The sequence below is a fragment of the Cucurbita pepo genome, chromosome 12 (assembly GCF_057944985.1).
Source record: "Cucurbita pepo subsp. pepo isolate OVF chromosome 12, ASM5794498v1, whole genome shotgun sequence".
NCBI classification, from domain to species: Eukaryota; Viridiplantae; Streptophyta; class Magnoliopsida; order Cucurbitales; family Cucurbitaceae; genus Cucurbita; species Cucurbita pepo.
In genome coordinates this window covers 250,596-266,650 of record NC_141809.1, presented here as the reverse complement: position 1 = coordinate 266,650, position 16,055 = coordinate 250,596, and the positions used below count along the sequence as shown (strand labels likewise).

The 16,055-nt window shown below is 35.3% G+C and overlaps 3 protein-coding genes across 3 annotated transcripts; all 3 read right to left on the bottom strand.

Moving 5' to 3' along the window:
- Nucleotides 1-882: 882 nt before the first annotated feature.
- Nucleotides 883-9,509, bottom strand: ALG12 (homolog of asparagine-linked glycosylation 12). Its single transcript, XM_023692808.2, has 19 exons — nucleotides 9,311-9,509; nucleotides 9,088-9,129; nucleotides 8,936-8,981; nucleotides 8,726-8,812; nucleotides 8,212-8,267; nucleotides 7,439-7,556; nucleotides 6,775-6,833; nucleotides 6,256-6,327; nucleotides 5,473-5,536; nucleotides 5,149-5,252; nucleotides 4,577-4,648; nucleotides 3,360-3,446; nucleotides 3,201-3,268; nucleotides 2,709-2,777; nucleotides 2,556-2,638; nucleotides 2,163-2,259; nucleotides 1,664-1,729; nucleotides 1,360-1,453; nucleotides 883-1,255 (listed from the first exon to the last, which is right to left on the bottom strand). The coding sequence occupies exons 1-19, from the start codon at nucleotides 9,431-9,433 to the stop codon at nucleotides 1,178-1,180; spliced, it is 1,485 nt and encodes a 494-aa protein (XP_023548576.2). The 5' UTR covers nucleotides 9,434-9,509; the 3' UTR covers nucleotides 883-1,177.
- Nucleotides 9,510-10,166: 657 nt separating this feature from the next.
- Nucleotides 10,167-11,744, bottom strand: LOC111806963 (aspartic proteinase CDR1-like). The gene is made up of 2 exons (XM_087129461.1): nucleotides 10,921-11,744; nucleotides 10,167-10,626 (listed from the first exon to the last, which is right to left on the bottom strand). Exons 1-2 carry the CDS (start codon nucleotides 11,742-11,744, stop codon nucleotides 10,167-10,169), a joined length of 1,284 nt encoding a protein of 427 aa, XP_086985587.1.
- A 1,034-nt stretch (nucleotides 11,745-12,778) lies between these two features.
- Nucleotides 12,779-14,599, bottom strand: LOC111806962 (aspartic proteinase CDR1). The gene is made up of 2 exons (XM_023692519.2): nucleotides 13,789-14,599; nucleotides 12,779-13,425 (listed from the first exon to the last, which is right to left on the bottom strand). Exons 1-2 carry the CDS (start codon nucleotides 14,597-14,599, stop codon nucleotides 12,944-12,946), a joined length of 1,293 nt encoding a protein of 430 aa, XP_023548287.2. The 3' UTR covers nucleotides 12,779-12,943.
- Between the last annotated feature and the right edge of the window lie 1,456 nt (nucleotides 14,600-16,055).

Sequence of the window (16,055 nt, the reverse complement as noted above, 5' to 3'; positions counted from 1 at the left end):
TTAATATATCCCTTAATAATACATATTTTCCTTTTTCCATTCTCATTTCTCATTTTCTCATTTTCTACTTGGAAACTGTTCCACTAGTCAGAGTTATTGAAACAGTGATATTGACTCTATATATTGCTATGATATTATTTTTTAAGGCTCGACGCGTATGAAATTACTTTTTCTTTAATAAGAAAGTATGTTAGTAGTATGTCCAATAAAAGGAGAACCCAGGGCGGGGAATCTTTCTTTGTCTATAGGAAGAAGTGTTATGAACAGAGCAAAAGGACAACCCAAGGTTGAGGAAAGAGGAAACCCTGCACAAAATAACCACAAAACAAGAGCCTTCAAATCAGAAATAATCACAATGAAACATCAATTACTGACCTCTAAAGTCGAATCCCTAACAATCTTCTTCCTAAACAAATATCCATGACATTTAAACATTAATAATTATATTTAGATCAAGTTAACATATATGTTTAGTATAGTATGTATACATAGTTTCAATTATGAATCAACCACATTAATGTTAGCTTATACGCACCACGACTATTCTCACATATTTGACCAACTACATTTTGTTGCCAAGGTAGCCATAGGAAGTAGAATCTTAAGTAGGCATGGCTTGAATCATTCCCTCTAAACTCTATTATTTACCTGGCCTTTATTGACCACTTGGCTAACCCATGGTAATTAAAAAAAAAACTTGCAGCTTAGTCATTACAAGACATCCAAATATAAAAGTTTAATCCAAATCAAATCTCATGTTTTCAGAAACTTTTAGCCATCGACATGCAAACTAAACATATAAATCTCCATCTTCTACAAAGTGTGCAAAATAAAATACGACAGAAAATACCAGCCAATAGCATCCACATCATAGTAAATTAGTAATCCAAAAATGTATGCATAGAATTAAATAGAAAAGATCCATAAACCCATGCTTGCTTCTGTGTGCGGCAATTCATGAGGCTGACAGAGGTTAGTTCACAGAAAACATAATAATTACAAGCATCTAGAAAAGGAAATTGAAAGTGTTGTACAAGAACCAGTCAACTAATTGATCAATAAGGCGCCCGTTCTTCTAATTTAATGCAACTCGACTATATTCATGAACAGGTTTCATAAAGTTTAATTGATGGTAACTTCTATATGGAGGACAAGGAGAAGGATACATTACTTTACATCAGCATCCTGGCCAATTTTTATGCAAGAGATCCATATTCTCAGAGTTACCATGAACATAAACTTTTGGTTCTGTCACCTGGTGTAAAATAAATACAGTCTAAGAAACATCCAGAAAATGTATGGGGACAATTTTACATATGAAATTAAGGACATCCAGTCATTCAAGAGCAAGTTCTGTACCACTAAAATAGGTGGAAATCCAATATGAAGGCGCAACCTCGAAAACCCGCTTACAGAAAATAAGCAATCAAATCCGTCAATAACTGGATGCTCACTGAAGAAGTATAGCAAGGGATCACATAAACGCAGTTATCTAATAAACACTTTCTTTTTACGGGTGTATAGAACACAGATATATATACGAGTGCTAACAAGTTCCAAATTTTAGGATGAAAGGTGTATGCACATTATACAGGAGGGGTGAATTGAGTGTTTAAAAAAACATGTTACTTTAGTTGCTTCGTTAGGACGAGGAAGAACTCACTTCACAATATAGGTAAAGTTTCTCAGGCGAAGTTCTTTCAATGGAATATCTTCTTCCTTGGAATACCTGTGTTACATACAGTGATCTGTTAACAGTTAAACTACATCGATGAATTAGGTGCACAGCAAGATCATTGAATATAGTTGGAGACCATTGTCTTTTCTTAACTTCCTATATTAGATTTTTAACGAGAAGTAGTTCTACAGAAAGGTCTAACACGAATACAGCATATGACACCAAAGTGCACCAAGATTGAAATTGTAAATTTCCAGGAATAAATAGAAAAAATAATTAAAAGTTGAAGAACCCTGGTCTTCACCTTCAATAAACATGATGAAAAGAAGAAAAATGAAAACATCATAGTTATCAGAAGTTTCACTTTTCTTAGTTAGAAGCACACTTTCCGTATGTTCTGTTTCTTATTACGTTCTAAAAAATTCATCTCATGTAAGAAGTTATTCACAAGACATTAACCTGTTCAAGGCCAGCACTACATTACCTCCATGGAAAATCATTTTCACAAAAGCGTGAAATTCCATTCATGGCTGAAAATGAATCAATATGAACCCACTGCTCATCAGAGTTGGATAGACGGCCTGTTAAGGTGTTCAACATTTTGTTGAGAAAGGTATGATTAAAAAATGAAATAATGGAAATGATATAAGGAAAGAAAGTAAACTAAAGTAGACTAGTAGAGGCAAATAGTAAGAGATGAAAACCAGAGTCATTGAGAAAAGAGAAAAGGAAGATAAGGATCCGGATGACAATAATCAGAGTAGACACTACAAAGATGGGTATTCTACCATGGAGAAAAAAATGGAACCTATAACAAAGAATGTATAACCAGGGTACTTCACACATTCACAAAGAATTGGGGATATGAAAGACTCACCAATTCGATGCAACTCTTTTAATGCATAGCCACTTGGATAGTTCTCATATGACGCCAAGAATGTTATAATGGTGCACCCTAGACTACAAAGCAGAAATTAGTGGATAAAGAGGTATATATATTAATCCAAGCAACACAGAAAAGTCAATCAACCTGATTAGAAGTAGTCCCAACATAATAAGATAAAGCAACTTCCAAAAGGTCTTCTTTCTATTGTTATATCTGTGGCAAGATAAATTGGAAACTATATTATCAGTAAGAGAGAAAGGAAGAAACGAAAAAATGTGAATAACTGGAAAAAGAAAGTATTCAAGTGAATTTAAAATAGTATGACAAGATAAACATCAGATTCAATAGTGTGTGCTAATGTACAAGCAAACACTAAAATAACAGCCAAAAAGTGGTGCATATTGTTTACTTTAAATTACATACGTCAATCAAAGAAATCATGTTACTGCATATAGTAACCGTTAACTCACAAAGTCAGGAAGCAAAACAAAACTAGAAAAATGTCAAAAAACTCAAAAGAAAATCAGTAGGACAAGTTAGGAAGCATCAAGGCAGACTTCTTTGTCATTGCATTTTCGCAGACAAAATATTTTTAATCTAGTTAGTAGCTTAAAGAATACGAAAATCAAAGCATACATTCTGTTGGCTGTAATTGCTGCAGATAAATTGAACATTGGAACCGAACTAATAATGAAGCGGAGCTCCTGCCAAGTAAAAGAAGATGATATTTAAAAAGTTCTTCAGGATGAAATATGAAGTCCCTGATGCAACAGACCAGTGGTGCACATTAGTTACCTTGTGGGGAAGCTTAGAGTAAAGTAGTATGAAGCACAAAACTGGGAGAATCAAAGGCAAAACTCTCTTGTCAAGAAACACACCGAGCTGCAAAGGAGTACACTTTTAGGTTCGGTTGTAGAGAAAAAGTAAAAACAATTTCCAACTTAAAACATGAAATTCCCTTTTCAATTCAATAAGCAAGGAGAAACACTGTTCTTCAACTTATGTATTATGCATCAAAATTGTATTGTCATTGGAATGCCATCGAAATATGCTCAAGTCTTCTAGAAACTCCAAATATGCTCGGTTGAAGCTAGATAGCTGACTTAAATTTTGGAACTATAACATAGGTCTTTTCTTTAGATGTTAAGAAAAATGCAGATAAGTTTTTTTTTTTTTTTTTTTTTTTTTCAGTTCAACAATAGCAAAAGAGGATAATCGAACCATCATAGTGCATGCATATCTCTAAACATTATCCTTTATTTGAAAAATACTCCTATTATTCTTTCAAAAGTTGAAATATTACCCGTGACTTTTCGTAAATATTTTAAGACTATCCTTACCGCCGAAATCTATTAGAATGTTGAACAAAAATTAGGAGCTAAAAACAGTGTGGTGATAATCTAGAACAAAAATTAGGACCATCACACCATTCCATGTTCAAACGTTAGTTATAGAAGACTTACAAAATTTCTAGGGTAATATTAAAACTTTTGAAAGAATATGGGTAGTAGCTTTTAAACAAATGGCAAGATTCAAGGTTTCTTTTCTTTTTTTTTTTTTTTTTTTTTTTTTTTTTTTGTAGTTTAGCCTAAAAAAATTACACTGCAAGGCCACTTACATGCCTGATAGAATATACGTACATTCCAATTAACACAACACGTGTGTGTGGAAAAATAAGCAAATAGTTGGCAACTAATTTCAAGAAAATCATGACGCTGAACGGCTTATGTACTTCTGTTTTTTTTTTTTTTTTTTTTTTTTTTTTTTTTTTTTTTTTTTTTAACACAAATGTCACCTTTCAATGAGTAATATTGCCATACAGAAACTATAAAATCTTGTTTTATCATTGTGAAATTAACTGTTGAATTTCTAGAAACTAACAAGTTAATAGTACACTGAACAAGATTCCAGAAAAGCATTCCAAACTGGTATATGAGTCTACAGGCATAAGAAAACAAGATGAGAAGTTTCAGACGTAATGTCTTCTGTTAACATGGTTCAGAAAGACTCACCAGAAAAAGAGGATATCCAGCAAGTAATGATCGTGGAAGTGCTGAAGTGAAATACCAATGCACAGGGTGGGTCTGGGGTCAAAAGTTATTAAGGAAGCACACTGGTCAATCTATCTCAGAGAACTTGATGGTAGCATTGTTCACATCATTATTTACACGCAAGTAAAGCATCTTCCCAAGAAAAAAAAGAAAAAAAAACCCAAGGTTGCTTGACAGTTTACAAGCCAGTATTCAAAAACTGTTGCATTTAGCCCCAAAACTTCAGTAAAACCTACCACCTACAATAGACAATTACACGCACAAGGATGAATGATTATGTTTAATAATCCATAAAAGGATTCAACTAAAACTGTGGACAACGTCAAACCACTAAGCATCTTTCTAAAAATTTATTTAAAAAATTCTTTAAAGAGAGATTTTTTCCGAACTGCATAGAAGACCTAAAGATGTAAAATAAGGCAACAAATTAGCCATTTATTGTCATCGAAATTTGAAAAAACTTGGCGTATTTTCTCATTTAACTATATTCATAAAGCAGCCCTCAAAAACGAAAACCCCTCTTAAAAGGATACACCCCATTCTGAACTTCGATTTAGAACAGAGTTGAACCAGAAAACATGAAATTCAGGCCACAACAATTTCTTCCACAATATTGAATCGATGAAAACTGTAAGACCTGTAAAATGAACAGATTCAAATCACGATATAAGCCAAAATTAATAGAGATGAACGAACAACAAAAATAATTTTTTTTAATAAGATCAGTTAAATGAAGAATTTTGTAGGAAACTAATATCATTGACAAAATGAATGTGCGAAAAGAAGCAAGGCATCACACGCAAAAGAGTTACAATGAAATGAAGAATTCAAAAGCTAGCAACTAATAGCTTACCAACCTATGCACAACAAAGCAACACCAATGCAGCGCTTTAGAGCCCCACAAAATGATATTGATTTGATCTGTTTGGAAAAAATAAAAATAAAAAAATAATTGAGAATAGCCACACATCATGGTGAGAATGGTTGTAGAACTCTAATCCTTCCTCCCCCATCCAACTTATCCGCCTTATAGTGCCAAGTGTTTTGCAAATGTCTTGATCTAGTTCAAATCCATAAAATTATCGGAAGTCAAAGGAGGTATCCCTAAAATTTCTTCCATTTAGCTCACACCAAAGATTCTGAGAGGAAAAGAAATATTAAAAAAACCTCTGTTGACCGCAAGCCATATCAAAAGTCAAGGAGGCTTCAATTCTTTTAACACTTTCAATTTCTATGTGCATATCTTCCTAAAGAAAGATAATTACAATTACAGTAAACTAAAAACTGAATTTTATAGCCAACTTTGAGTCGTGCATTGATTAACTATGTAGACATATACAAATCATGAAACATCATCATTTTGCATACTGGTTTTTAATTCTGAAACTCCGTTAATCTGGGAAGAAATCTACCTTTAGTCAGAGAACAAAAAAAACTGATAGAATTAATAAATACTAAAAGAATGAACATAAAGACTTTTCATTTTATCAGAAAAATATCTTTCTGAAAACAGAATTATGGAAATTGACACGAAAAAATCATAATTGATATGAATAATAAATCAAATATCCAGCAAGATGAGTTAAACAATAAAAACCAAGAAATTAAGTTAAACCAAAACCTTCGTAGGATCCACATACCATCAAAAACTCCAAGCCAAGAGGGCAAAGAAGTAACAGCATGTCACATCTGAAAATGATCGTAGCAAATATCTGACGACAGAGAGAGAGGAGGTGAAAGGATTGAGATAAAACCAATGCCACTAAGACAGATACATAGTTCCAGAATTGAATTCAACACAAACAAATAAAACAATCCAACTATCAAAGATGAACTGTTAGTGTCAAGGAAACTCCAGATATGGAATTCTTAGGGAAAAAATCCAAATAGAGAAAAGGCTGGATGAGAACTTTTCAGAAAATTTGTTCCGAAAGGAAGGGGAGAGAGAGAGGAGCAATTATCGGGACTACCATAAAGGTGACAGAAACTCATTAGACTAAATGCGTTACTTCCTTGTTCTAGTTTCCAGACAAACTTCAGATTATACTTTCTTGCTACTATGCAATACAAGGAGACAGAAAAATCATGTTTACCACCTTTTACATTAACATCATGTCTTATTTCTAGAAAAGTTTCAGATTTTTCTTTGACGCACATACCAAGCAACTCAATGCTGCATAGGAGTTCCCTTTGAGCCAATATCCATACACCATGTTAACTGCAACAAGTACGAAAAATAAGGGTTTCCAACAAGTGGAATATAGTAGTACATTAAGAAAGGACAAACATAGAAAAACAATGTTGATTTACTAAGGGCATGGATACCAAGAGAAAAGAAGAAAACTTTCTGAACAAATTTGCCAAAATTTCCTTTAAGCTCAAAATTCAACTACGCCAAACATGAACCACTATGCAGATACCAATTCCATTTTCCTCGTATAAAATACCAGACAAGAGGATAGAGTTTGGATGTGAAATCATGTGAAATGAAAATGCATGACTCCTAAGACTTTTATGTACTACCTTGAAACATCATTATACGCCAACACAAGGTAATGTATTATACAAGTGAATCATATTCATTCCAATTTAGTCATTTTCAACCTGAACAACTAAAAGCTATTGTATGAAATGATGCTCATATAAATTTCAAACTTCACTTCATAAATCAGCCCAATTTTTTTCTTTTTTTAATTTACATCACTAGAGATCAAAATTACACAAGCCATAGCAGGAGGGGTTGCAGTAATAGAATATTGTTCAAACGCCATCAACTTGACATATGAAACTGGACATATTAACTAAAAGGCTTGGAGAAACAACCTGCACAAAGAGCTAAGATGTTAGGAAGAGGCCGGGTAGCATAGAAAAGCATATGAAACTGGATTGCAGTGAGTATTATATAAAAAGCTTCTACTTGAAGTCCAAATTTGTTCCGAATCTGTTCAAACAATCGGCAACTTAGCAAGGAATAGAACATCAAAGTCAAGTATCGAATGAAAATATCAGTACAAGTATGTATCAAAATTTAAATTTTTTTATAATTTTCTATAATAAGCAGATTCCACCCACATACAAATCCTAAGTGAAAACATCTTCCAAGCTGATTCAAAAATGAAAGCTACTACGTTTAGTTCCTCACTTTCTTCGATTTCAAAAATGAAAGCTACGATATGAAACTGCATTACACATTATTAGAATGAAACTACTATGTGACACTACACATAATTAGGTTTCTTTAAGAAAATGATTGTCATATCGAAACTGTCTCTAAGAATTTTAACCACCATTGAAATTGTTTGTCTTCAATTCATTCACAGAAATAACAATAGAAGTCTATTTCGAAAGGCTACAAATTGAAATCTAGTCCTTTAGAGTAGAACAAGAGCCAAAACCAAGCCTTGGTACACAACCAAAGGAAGGCAGCTGGTAGATGCATACATACATCAACCGTGCGCTTTAAAGACACAGACATACACTCTCCTCCCACCCACATACTCACATACTAAAGTAAAATTATCGATAAACTAACCATACCCATAAAAAAATAGAAAATTGATGTGAAATAAGAGCTAGAGCAACAAATTGTAGTCTACCTGAACACGGAAGAAACGTAAAGTTGACAGTACAACACAGCCTAATACTATACGAACTGCACATAGAAAAATACAATATGCAAGTTAGCTCATGTCAAAACACAAAATAAATAAATAAATAAGTAAATAACAATGAATATGCACACGAGGAACATAATTCGGGAGGAGAATAGCCATCACCAACAAGCCCCTTAAAACCACATCATATCGAGGTGTAGGAACAATGACCGAACTTATCAGAAGTCAATAGCCAACCATTCATTCATTTCATAAAAACAAACCTCTAACAAAATTGAAGAAGTCATAAGAGCTGTTTTTTTATTTTTTTTTTCTTCTGCATGTCACTCAAGTCATGACCGAACTTATCAGAAGCCAATAAGCTTTTACTCAGTATAACAACATCCCAGGGACAGATAACATATGGAAGTTACATCAGTTTAAAAATAGAAACTGTTTGTTCGTATAATCAAACTATTACATGTGTAAGCCCCTGAATCAAAAAGTGGTTTCTTACCTCCTAAGAGCCCATATATTTTGGGCAAGTGCAGTAAGTTTATTACCAGTACAAATGGAGATGCTAGCAATGATACAAAAAGTGCACCTACAAAACCAAAATTACTTATTAGGCTCATGCTAAATATCAATGTACCAGGTCATTTAGTAATTGAGAACAAATAAGAAAATGAAAAAGATCCACATATTCATAATTTGAGTCGAATGTTACCAATAAAAGTGCGAGGAACAACTCCGGGGAACTCCAAGTGGTCATACTGAGGTTACAAAAAAAAAAGTCAAATATTTTGTTAGAAAATCCAATATAACCCATTTCAAACATGGTCTACCGAGAGAAAAAAGGAAAGAATGTATACTCCTTACATTGTCGATATGTTGCCGATGATACAAAATATCGTGCATTGCCTGAAAATCACTACGATTATTAGAATAAAACAGCTGCAGCAATGTCCTTGATCATCATCACTAATCTAAAACGTTAAATTATCCACACACTACATCGAATTCTCATTACTCGGGATAAACATGAAGTGAAATTCTTGGTTGAGTCCAGGAAGAACAAGAAAGAGTTAACAAGTTAGTGAACCTGAACGTTGAAGCTCTCTTCAACTTTGGTGTAAGGCACCATGAAGGCATAAAATGCGACTATGGATCCCAATAGCAGATCGAAGCCGAAGCGCTCGAGGAATTTTGAAGAATTGGGAGCCATTGTTGTGCTGAACTTCGCAAACTCGCAGAACAGAGGAATGTCGAAGGAGAAGCAGAACAGACGACTCGGCCGGAAGAGGCGTGCGATTGTAGGCTTACATGGGCTGGGCTTAAATTTCTGACTGGGTTGGGCTGGGCTTAAATTTATGAGTGAACTGAGCTGGACTTAAATATCGGATTGGGCTGGGCTAAAATTTCTGAGTGAGCTGGGCTGGACTTAAATTTCTAATTAGGCTGGGCTGGGCTTAAATTTCTAAGTGAACTGGGCTGGGCTTAAATTTCTGAGTAAACTGGGCTGGGCTTAAATTTCTGACTGGGCTGGGCTGGCCTTAAATTTCTGAGTAAACTGGGCTGGGCTTAAATATCTTAGTGAGCTGTGCTCGGCTTAAATTTCTGACTGGGCTGGGCTGGGCTGAAATTTCTGAGGTAACTGGGCTGGGTTTAAATTTCTGAGTGAGCTGGGATGGCTTAAATTTCTAAATGAACTGGGCTAAAATTACGGAGTGGACTGGGCTGGGCTTTGTGAGCCAGTTTTGACCCATCATGTATGGCTGTCAATCATAGTGATATTATTATTATTTGTTTTTTAGTCTCCATATTAAAAAAACAAAAAAGAAGAAACAATTATTTTGTAGAGATTAATAGAAAAAAAACAATTATTCCATGGCTTGAAATATTTTGGTTTCTCAAATCAAGAACCAAAGAAGAGAGCCATAATAACAAGGACATGATAATCACAAGGTAGCGCAGTTTGATGGCTTGAAAGAGACAGACGATTTCTTGGTATCATAGCCAACCAAGAAGTTAGTCTGTGCAATGTTGCCATAGACAAACATGTCATTCCTAGCAACAAATGCCAAGCAAACAACGTTGTTAGCCACTCTAATAAACAAGTTTTCTCGCTCGAGATTCACATCGCCGCCTTCGAAGTGCACCGTGACAGGCGGCACCTTATAGTCGTCGGTGGTGGTCTCATAACAATAATTCAAGAATTGAATTGGACCAATCGTGGGCTTGAGGTCCATCAGCTTGGAAATTGCGTTGGAGAAGTTAGCGTAGGTTTCCATCGGTATGTATGTAAGCGTCGTGCCAGAGTCGATAATGATGTTTCCGTTTGATTCCAATAATAAAGTGCTTGTAAAATTAAATTTGTTGCTTCCTACACTCATTGCTTCTACTTTCAGCACGTAGAAACCTTTGAAGTAGTTTATTGCTAGCAGGAACAAAAAAAAAAAAAAAAAAAAAAAAAAAAGAAGAATAAGAATAAGAATAATCATATCATTCATCTTAGGATAACCAAGGAACTCACCTAAAAGTATAGTATTACCCACTTTTTAACCCTAAATTCAAGTCGACTCCTTTTCTCCTGAGAACGCAACCAATTCAATAGAACTCTCGACCAGAGACCTTTACTCTAACTACATTTCTGAGGCACGACTTGTTTGTTGGACGTCCAAACATTACGAATTATTGTATCGATTAAAAAACGTTTTGTACTTACCACTAGTATAAAATGGAGTCGAGATGGCTCCGGAGCCAGAGACGATAGCATTAGAGCCAAAGTTAAGATAGCTGGAGTTGTTAGACTTTCCAACGGGTACCAAACAGTAAGAGAATTTTCCGCCGGTGGCCGGCCCCATCTGCTGGACAAGCGAAGCTGGACCTTGACCGAGCCCAACGATCCCAGAAATTTTAGAACCAAAAGCGGCAACATTGTCATGGCCACAGCCAATCACAGTCCGTGGAAACGCCACGGGTTGGCCGGAGGTGGAGCCCATCGTAACGGTATCAACTGCAATATCCCCTTTGCTGTGGGTTCCATCGTAGTATGAAGTGGAGTACTCGCACATGGATTCCGAGGAACAAGAACTTTCCAGCCCTGAAATCGAGCAATTCGGCGAGGAACACGGGACTAACTTGTAAGTCGACGATTTACTCGGATCAAACATCGGCTCGGTTTGATTGTAGCAATTCCGGCAAGGTTTGCATTGAGTCCAAATGATGTTGCTTCCAGTGTCAGCAACGGCTACAATTGGAAACGGCGGCGTTCCGATGGATATTTTCACAATGTACGCGCCTCCGCTGCTATATATTGGTGCTTTCCCCGTGTCTGTCAGCGACACCGTCTCACGGCTGATGGAGCGACGGAGAGCGTCGGCGATGCGGTGGTAGTGTGTTTCTGATGCGTTGAAAAGTGGGGACTTGGGGAAGTCACGGTGGATCATTTCGACCGAGAAGCCATAGCCACCGTCTGCGGCAGCGGAGGAGAGGGCGGCGGAGATAAACAAAATAAGTGAGAAAATGAGTGCCATTGATGAAGTGAATATGAAAATGAATGGGGAATTGGAATAAATAAATAGAAATGAGAAACATGAAGGGTTAGAAAAAAATGGAAGTGAATCAATTAGGAGATTTATAATCGTAATTAATTTTGATGATTAAAATCGCTCTGTGTTCCATTATCCAATGAACATTACCATTTTTTTTCTTTCAAATTCTGGAATTTTAAGGTTAAATTTGTGGTTTGTTTTTTTTTTATTTTATAATTTTTTTCCCTAATATAGTTTCGAGTGAACTGGCATTTTCTAATGTTATTAGCATTGACTGTTTTGGCGGAGTTTGCTTTTTTGAATATTGTAAGAATAATTTTAATATAATATTTAATATAATTTCTAAATAATGCATATATTATTTATTTATTGAAATAACAACTTAAATTTTTTTATTTTTTTTTATTTATTACTAAATAAGTAAACAAATGTGTATACATATAATATATATATTTATTTATTAAATTTTTTACTAAATAAGTAAATATGTAGCTAATAGAGACAAATTTCTGAGTGAACTGGGCTGGGCTTAAATTTCTGAGTGAGTTGGGCTGGACTTAAATTTCTGAATAAACTGGGATGTGCTTAAATTTCAGAGTGAGATGGGCTGGGCTTAAATTCCAGACTGGGCTGGGCTGGGCCGAAAATCTGGTTGAGCTAGCTTGAGCTTAATTTCTGAGTGTACTGGGCTGGGCTTAAATTTCTGAGTGAGCTGGGCTGGGTTTAAATTTCTGACTGGTCTGGGCTGAGCTCAATTTTCTAAGTGAACTGGGCTGGGCTTTAATTTCTGTTTGGTCTACGCTGGGCTTAAATTTCTGATTGGGCTGGGCTGGGCTTGGCCTAAATTTCTAACAATGATGGGCTGGGCTTGGATTGATTTTTAATTGTATGTAAACACACATTTCTTATGTTTTATTTTTTATATGGATGGATTATTTTTTTTATGTGACATTTTATTTTTATTTTTTTAAAAAATAAATCGTATTAGTTATATATGGGTAAAAGTAGACTCGATAAGATATAATAATATTTCTAGAGATTTATAGAAATAAACCATTATTGCATGGCTTGAAATATTTTTGTCCCCGAGAGTGATGAACATAAGTCATTCAATCTAGAGAAAGCCATAAGAACATAAGTCGTTCAAACTAGAGAAAGCTATAATAACAAGGACATGACAATTACGAGGCAGCGCAATTTGCTGGCTTGAAAGAAACGGTCGATTTCTTGATATCATAGCCAACCAAGAAGTTAGTCTGTGCAATGTTGCCGTAGATCTGTAGGCCGATGTTGTTACTGTTACTAAATGCCAAGCAAACGACGTTGTTATCCACTCTAACAAATAGGTTTTCTTGCTTGAGATATACGTCGGCGCCTTCAAAGTGCACCGTGACAGGTGGCACCTTATAGTCGTCAGTGGTGGTCATATAGCAATACTCTAAGTCTTGAATTGGACTAGTCGTGGGCTTCAGGTCCATTCCCTCGGAAATCGCCTTGGAGAAGCTTGTGTAGGTGTCCGATGGTAAGAATGTAAGTGTCGTGCCGGAGTCGATAATGATGTTCCCGTTTGTTCCAAATGGTAAAGAGCTTGTAAAATCAAATTTGTTGCTTCCTACACTCATTGCTTCTATTTTCAGCACGTAGAAAGTTTCAAAGTCGCCTTCTACAAACATGAACAAAAAAAAATAATAATTACTTATACAATTTATCTTAGTATAACGAACAAACTCACGTAAAACTATAATATTATCCACTTTTAAACCCTAAATCAAAATCGACTCCTTTTCTCTAGAGCACACGACCAGTACGACCATTATTATCCACTTTTAAACCCTAAATCGAGGCCAACTCCTTTTCTCTAGAGCACACAACCAGTATCTGGTTAAGTTAAGAGCGTGACTTCGATATCGTTTGTTACGACAACAAATTTCTATGATCTCTTACTTAGATACCCATGATTTTACCTTACTGAGTTATTCACCTACCCACGAATCATTTTATCGCTAAGAAAATATTTTGTATTTACCACTAGTATAAATCGGAGTCGAGACGGCTCCAGAGCCAGAGACGATAGCAATAGAGCCAAAGTTAAGATAGCTCGAGTCGTGAGAGTTTCCAATCGGTGCCAAACAGTAAGAGAATTTCCCACCGGTGGTCGGCCCCATCTGCTGGATAAGGGAAGCTGAACCATGACCGAGCCCGACAATCCCAGAAACTTTAGAATCAAAAGAGCCAGCATTGTCATGGCCACAGCCAATGGCAATCCGTGGAAACGCCACGGGGCGGCCAGAGGAGGAGTCCATTGTAAGGGTATCAGCGGCAATATCCCCGTTGCTGTGGGATCCATCGCCGTATGAAATGGAGTACTCGCACACGGATTCCGAGGAACAAGAACTTCCCCGCCCTGCAAACGAGCAAGTCGGCGAGGAACACGGGACTGTCTTGTAAGTCGACGATTTACTCGGATCAAACATCGGGTCGATTTGCTGGTAGCAATTCGGGCAAGGTTTGCACTGAGTCCAAATGATGTCGCTTCCAGTGTCAGCAATGGCTACAATCGAAAACGGCGGCGTTCCGAGGGATATTTTCACAGCGTACGCGCCTCCGCTGCTATATATTGGTGCTTTCCCCGTGTCTGTCAGCGACACCGTCTCACGGCTGATGGAGCGACGGAGAGCGTCGGCGATGCGGTGGTAGTGTGTTTCTGATGCGTTGAAAAGTGGGGACTTGGGGAAGTCACGGTGGATCATTTCGACCGAGAAGCCATTGCCACCGTCTGCGGCAGCGGAGGAGATGGCGGCGGAGATAAAGAAAATCAGTGAGAAAATGAGTGCCATTGATGAAGTGATGATGAAAATGAATGGGGAATTGGAATAAATATATAGGAATGAGAAACATGAAGGGTCAGCAAAAATGGAAGTGAATCAATTAGGAAATTTATAATAGTAATTATCGAGTGAACATTACCATTTTTTTTCTTTCAAATTCTGAAAATTTAAGGTTAAATTGCTAGTTTGTTTTTTTTTTTTTTTTTTTTTTTAATTGTTCTTCCTAATATAGTTTCGAGTGAACTGGCATTTTCTAATGTAATTAGCATTAACTTTTTTGGCGGTGGAGTTTGCTTTTTTGAATATTGTAAGAACATTTTTAGCATTGAATTTATTTCATTTGAAAAATTAAATTTATAAATACTATATATTATTCAAAGGTGTCTATGGGATGAGACAAGAACGGAAAAATCTTCCTCGTCTTTATTATCACCTTTTATTTGTTATTTCAATCATCATTTCTGTTCAATTTTAAATTTTCATTTCCGTCAAAATTTTCATTTATTTTTTGTCACTATTAAAGCAGGATAGCTCGAGGGATGTTTACACTATATAACACCTAAAGACGTCTATGGGATGAGATGGGGACGAGAAAGTTTTCCGTCCTTGTTATCAACTCTTTTTTTGTTATTTTCATCTCATTTTTGCTAAAATTTTAATTTATTTTTGCTTATATTAGAATTGGATTGCCCATATACTTTTAAAAATATATATATAATTTCTATTTTAAAATTTTTAATATAATATTTAATATAATTTCTAAATATTGCAATATATGTATGTATATCTATTTTTTTATTTATTACTAAATAAGTAAATAAATGTGTATATATATATATATATATATAATTTATTAAATTTATTACTAAATAAGTAAATATGTGCATATTATTTTTTAAATTTATTATTAAATACATATAATATAACACATATAAAAAGTGGGGCATAGCAGGAACTGGAGCGAGATGGAGGTCGAGATGAAAAATATAATCCCCTCCTCGGTCCAATTTAGCTAACAGGGACAAATTTATCTCTTCTTTATGTATGTTTGCTGATACGAAATAAAGTGTCTTGATTATGTCACAAAGATTTTAGGGTGGATCACAAGTTAAGAAACGAGTTTTATTTACTCTTGACCTTAGATCATTAAGTTAATCCATTCCAAAATTTTCTCTTGGATTGATTTTTAATTGTATGTAAAGACATCGTTCTTATGTTTTATTCACGGAACAATTTTCTCTCTATAAGAGATACGAGAGATTTAATCGAATGCAGAAACTATATTGATTTTGACGACATGACATATTCATGAATTAATCTCAATCACCGTCTTATATGTCATTGTCTTTACTCGAAAAGAAACAAAAGGTTTTGTTTCCTTAATAAATATAAATAAGTTATAAAGAGATAAATATGGCAACAAGGTTTGAAAAGTTTAATCATAAACTTACTTCCCATTTAGATA